The sequence below is a fragment of the Corvus brachyrhynchos genome, unplaced genomic scaffold (assembly GCF_000691975.1).
Source record: "Corvus brachyrhynchos isolate BGI_N302 unplaced genomic scaffold, ASM69197v1 scaffold65, whole genome shotgun sequence".
NCBI lineage: Eukaryota > Metazoa > Chordata > Aves > Passeriformes > Corvidae > Corvus > Corvus brachyrhynchos.
This window is the reverse complement of record NW_008238365.1, coordinates 1,473,504-1,478,762: the sequence shown is the minus strand read 5'-3', so window position 1 is coordinate 1,478,762 and position 5,259 is coordinate 1,473,504. Positions and strand designations below refer to the sequence as shown.

The 5,259-nt window shown below is 60.7% G+C and overlaps 1 protein-coding gene across 1 annotated transcript in view; it reads left to right on the top strand.

Annotated features, from left to right (window-relative positions):
* MFSD2A (major facilitator superfamily domain containing 2A) overlaps positions 1-5,160 on the top strand; it is an 8,224-nt gene extending 3,064 nt beyond the window's left edge. Inside the window, exons 2-12 of the mRNA XM_017736136.1 lie at positions 314-437; positions 595-673; positions 997-1,166; positions 1,262-1,352; positions 1,880-2,001; positions 2,230-2,313; positions 3,044-3,127; positions 3,432-3,544; positions 3,752-3,895; positions 4,069-4,245; positions 4,575-5,160. Coding sequence (XP_017591625.1) covers positions 314-437; positions 595-673; positions 997-1,166; positions 1,262-1,352; positions 1,880-2,001; positions 2,230-2,313; positions 3,044-3,127; positions 3,432-3,544; positions 3,752-3,895; positions 4,069-4,245; positions 4,575-4,632 — 1,246 coding nt within the window. The 3' untranslated portion in view covers positions 4,633-5,160. The remainder of the gene's footprint in view (positions 1-313; positions 438-594; positions 674-996; positions 1,167-1,261; positions 1,353-1,879; positions 2,002-2,229; positions 2,314-3,043; positions 3,128-3,431; positions 3,545-3,751; positions 3,896-4,068; positions 4,246-4,574) is intronic.
* Positions 5,161-5,259: the final 99 nt, after the last annotated feature.

The window sequence follows — 5,259 nt, the reverse complement described above, 5'->3', positions numbered from 1 at the left end:
ACATCGTGCTGAACACAGCAGCGCTGCCCGGGGGAGAGGTCGGGGCCGGGAGTGGAAGCCAAAGGCAGGAGCAGATCAATCGTTTCCGTGGAAGGAGACGTCTCTGTTAGTGCAAGGAAAGCTCTTGCCTGGAACTCTGAGTCAGCTCTCCTGACCCTGTGAGGCCTGAGCTGCTGCCTCCAGCCTGGTTTGGGCCACCCCTGGGTCAGCTCAGGAGCCTCCAGATCAGGTGTCTGAACCCCACGGGATGTGTGGAAGCAGGGAGAGCTGGGCAGCTCAACGCCCACGAGGCTGACATTTTGTTCTCTCAAAGGATCATCTTCTCCACCCCTTTTGCCATCATCTCCTACTTCCTCATCTGGTTTGTGCCAGACATCTCCACAGGACAAGTCATGTGGTACCTTGTCTTCTACTGTGCCTTCCAGACCCTCGTGACGGTGAGTCAGGCTCACACCGGGCTGGGGGGCAAGGGATGGAGGGTGCCAAGCCCTGCCTGCCCCTTGCTGAGCTGCACAGAGGGGCAGATCCCACCCTGCCCCAGGTCCCTTGGGCTGTTACATCCTCCCTGAGCCAATTCTCCTCGTTCCCTTGCAGTGCTTCCACGTGCCTTACTCAGCACTGACCATGTTCATCAGCAGGGAGCAGAGCGAGCGGGACTCGGCCACTGCCTACCGTAAGAGTTTCCCTCTGCCTACCGTGAGAGTTTCCCCCCTTTCCCATTTCCCCCCTTTCCCATTTCCCCCCTTTCCCATTTCCCCCCTTTCCCATTTCCCCCCTTTCCCATTTCCTCCCTTTCCCATTTCCTCCCTTTCCCATTTCCCCCCTTTCCCTTTTCCCTGCTTTCCCTCTTCCCTCCTTTCCCTTGGGGATTTGGACGGAGCTGTAGCACAGCTGGGCTGGCTCATTTCTCCCTGGGAAAGGCGGTGACTCGCAGCTGGGGATGCTCTGCTGTGGGACAAGGGCTGTGCTCAGTCCCGCTGGCCTCTCCTTCCCCAGGTATGACCGTGGAAGTGCTGGGCACCGTGCTGGGCACTGCCATCCAGGGCCAGATCGTTGGCAAAGTGGACACTCCCTGCATCGAGAGCGCCTTCTTCGGCTTGACCAACTCCTCGGTGGCCATGGAGGAGCTGAACATGACGCACGACACCAAGTCGCTCACAGACACCGTAAGCTGGGCATCCCCTGCCGTGTGCTCCCCTCAGACCGGGCTTGTTCCCGGGATGAGCCCCCGTCCCTGACTGCTGCTGCCTCTCTTGCACAGAGAAATGCCTACATGATCGCCGCGGGGGTCATCGGGGGGCTCTACGTGCTCTGCGCCCTCATCCTGCTGCTGGGCGTGAGGGAGAAGAGAGGTGAGGCTGGAGAGGGGCTGGAATGCTCTGGGCTTGTGGAAACGCTGCTGTTCCTTCCTCTCCAGGAGCCTGGCCGAGCTCTTGGCCTCTCATCTGTGGGTCAAGCCCCTGAGGAGAGGGGCAGGTGGAGCTGAGCTCTGGGTCTGGGGAGGTGCTGCAGAAGGGCAGGAGGCCAGAGCACCTCCATGAGGACTTAGCTCTGCTCTGCCCTGCCAGAGATAACCTTTATCTCGCCCGTTTTCAGCTGGCCGAGGTTGCCGGTGCCAACCAGGGCATCCCGGGGGGATGTGATATCCAAACTTCTGTCCTTCCCTGTCCTTCCCTGTCCCTGCTTGTCCCGGGGGGATCAGCCAGGCTGCTCCATGAGCCTGCAGGAGCCCTGGGTGAGGGCAGGGGTTGCCCTGACTCCCTTGGGCTGGGATGCTGTGGGTGGGCAGGGGGTTGTGGAGGGTGCTGAGCAGCGGGATGGGGCACCCACAGGCACTGTTTTGGGGGGGTCTAACGCTGGGCTGATCTCTGCTCCCCAGAGTCCTCTGAGCTGCAGTCAGATGAGCCTGTCTCCTTCTTCCAGGGGCTGAAGCTGGTGATGAACCACGGGCCCTACATCAAGCTCATCGCCGGCTTCCTCTTCACCTCGCTGGCCTTCATGGTGAGCTGGAAGGGCTGGGGACAGGGAACAGCGTGGGGGTGGCTGTGGGGATGATCCCAAGGGGCTTGGGAGCACATAATGGACGGGCCAGAGCTGCCCCAGGCAGAGGGAGGAGGATGTGGCCTCGTGCCCTCGGTGAATGGCCACTTTCTTCCCCTGCCTGCGCTGGGGGTGCAGCTGGGTGAGGACAGACGTGTCCCCCCTGACCCCTGGCTGCCTTTTCCACAGCTGCTGGAGGGAAACTTTGCCCTCTTCTGCACCTACACCCTGGGCTTCCGCAACGAGTTCCAGAACATCCTGCTGGCCATCATGGTGGGTACGGCCCTGTCCTGGAGCCCTGGCGGGGCTGGGACTGTGGCGGGGTCCAGTGGGTGCTGCCTGGGAGCTGGCGAGGGGAGGGAAGCCCATGGGACAGGGCCTCAGGTTCAGTGATCAGAGGTTCCCCTGGCACAAGGGGAGGGAGAAGAAGCTGCCAAGTGTCCTGCAAAGGCTGGGTGGGCTGGCAGGAACAGCGGGGCCTTTGTTCCTGAGGGAACGAGGCCACAGACGAGGGAGACCAGGAGCCATTGGGGGCCTTTTGTCCAAATCCTGCCACTTGTCTCCCTCCCCTCCCTGCTTTGAGAGAAGGATCTCAGTGTTTACTGCCGGGAACGTGGAGCAAAACAGCTCCTTGAGAGCACTTTCCAGCTTACCTCATTCCTGGAAGAACTTCCTGCCCTCTCCTCAGTGGGGTAGAAAGGTCCAAGGTGCCACGGTGCCCACAGAGCCTGGCTCCTGGCCACGCTGTGTGCAGGTGCCAGGATCAGGTCCCTTCCCAGCACCGAGGATTGAGTCAGATCCTCCCTCTGTCAGGGCAGGAGTGGTGCCAGGGCTCTGCACTGGGGGAGGAGGTGGCCCCACACACCACGTGTGGCTTTGTGCCAGCCCCGGGAGCGTGTGGAAATCACGGGTGCTGGACGTGGGATGGGAGGAGGCTGTGCCAGGAGCTGTTCCTGGCTGGGAAGGGCCAACATGTGACACCATGACCCTGCTCTTCCCACAGCTCTCGGCCACCTTGACCATTCCCTTCTGGCAGTGGTTCCTGACCCGTTTTGGGAAGAAGACTGCTGTCTACGTGGGCATCTCAGTGAGTGGCCCCTGAGGTGTGGGGTGCACGTGGGGATGGTCTTTACCACACGGGATGGGCAGAGTTCCCCCAAAAGAGCCCAGAGCTGGGCAGGGGCTGCTGCTAATGACAGTTTGGTGCCTGTCCTTCCTCCTGCTGTTTGTGCTGTCCTGGATGTGCCCAAGGCCAGCAGCAGTGGTGCTGTGGGGCTTGGGGAGGGACGCTGCACCTCTGGTTCCCTGGCTGGGATATGCGGGAGGGGGAAAAGCCAGGGGGTCTGGGCCAGGCCCTGCTGATGCCAACCTGGTCCCTGCCCCCTCTGCAGTCTGCCATCCCCTTCCTCATCGCCGTGGTTGTCCTGGACAGTAGCCTCTTTGTCACCTACGTGGTGGCCGTCGCCGCTGGGATCAGCGTGGCAGCCGCCTTCCTCCTGCCCTGGTGAGTGTGAGGGGCTGGCGCGCCCAGCAGCGCACCCGAGGGCTGGGCAAGGGCCTTCCAGAGCCTGCCAGAGGGGCTAAAAACCCTCCAAAGGCTTTTCTGCAGTGTTTCCAGCCCCAGGCGGGGCTCCTGAGGGAAATGCTCTCAGCAGAGAGGAGGTGCTTTGTTGTGCCAGTCCCGGTGTTCAGCACCCGTCTCTCTGCACAGGTCCATGCTGCCAGATGTCATCGATGACTTCAAGCTGCAGCACCCCTGCTCCCACGGCCACGAGGCCATCTTCTTCTCCTTCTATGTCTTCTTCACCAAGTTCACAGCCGGGGTCTCCCTGGGCATCTCCACGCTCAGCCTGGAGTGAGTTCCTGCATGGGAGCTGAGGGTGGGCAGGGAGGGAGGCCCTTCCCAAGCTCTGGGAGGGGGTTGATGGGGTCTAAATCCGGTTGTTGCTCCAAAGCTCTCCCCACAGGGTCCAGCTCACCTCCTGCAAACCCCGTTTCCTTTGCCTGAAGGTCCCTTTCTGCCCACAGCTTTGCAGGGTACCAGACCCGGGCCTGCTTCCAGCCTGGCCAGGTGAACTTCACCCTAAAGATGTTGGTGTCCGCTGTGCCCGTGGGGCTGATCCTGCTGAGCCTGCTGCTGTTCAAGCTGTATCCCATCGACGAGGAGAAGCGGAGGAAAAACAAGAAAGCCCTGCAGGATCTAAGGTGTGTGGGGATGTGTGTGGGGGCAGGATCAGACGGGTTGGGACACACTGTGGCTTGTCCAGGAATCCTCCAGAACCCATGGGTGGTGGCGTGAGGGAAGGGCTGGCTTGTTTTCCCAATCCCAACTTCCAAAGGGATGGCGTGAAGTGTTGGGAGATCAGCGGGAACCCGCCCCAGCTGCCACCCACAGCTCGTGGAGGGGCTGCACGAGGTGCTGACATCCCTCTGGAGCCCTTGGGAAGCTCCTATGCCCCAAGGCAGATATTACTGGGATGCAGACCTTGCCTATATGGCTTAATCCAGGCCTCATTCCCAACTCTTTCCTCCAGGCAGGAGAGCAACAGCAGCTCGGAGTCGGACAACACAGAACTGGCCAGCATCGTGTGACCCGGGCTGGCTCTGTCTGCTCACACTGGGGCTCCCCAAGGACTCGTCCCCTCCGGGCTGGCCCAGCCTGGTGCCTCTGCAGGTGCTGGAGGAGCCGTGTGGAGCATCCCCCGGCTGGAACTCGGGATCTGTGCCCGTCCCGTGCCTCGCACGGGCGCACAGAGCGCTGGTAGTGTACATTACACACATGGCGGTGCCTCGCCAGAGACAAGCACTCTCCCTGCCGGGCTCTGGAGGGCGGGGAAGGCCGGATTGGGATGGTTTTGCCTGGAACACCCGTGCCCACCCGTGGGGGTGATCGTTAGTGTACATTACACTGTCAGTGTCCCCGCGCCCAGGACGTGAGCTCACCTCTGCTGTCTCTACAGAGGGCACTAATGTGGGAGCTGTTCCTTTTCTTTTTTTTACAGAGCCTAATTAACTTAATGATGTAAATACGGGGCTGTTTCCTGTTTGTATATATCTGTACAGAACCCAAACCCGAGGACCTGTTAATATTAATTTACATAAAAGTGGGGGAAGTCGGCAGCGGGTGTGAAGGATTTTTTTTTCTCCTGGCTGGGATTTTTCACGGCTGTCAGCAAGCCCAGGGTCCCTTTACACACCACGGGGTGCAGGATTGACTTT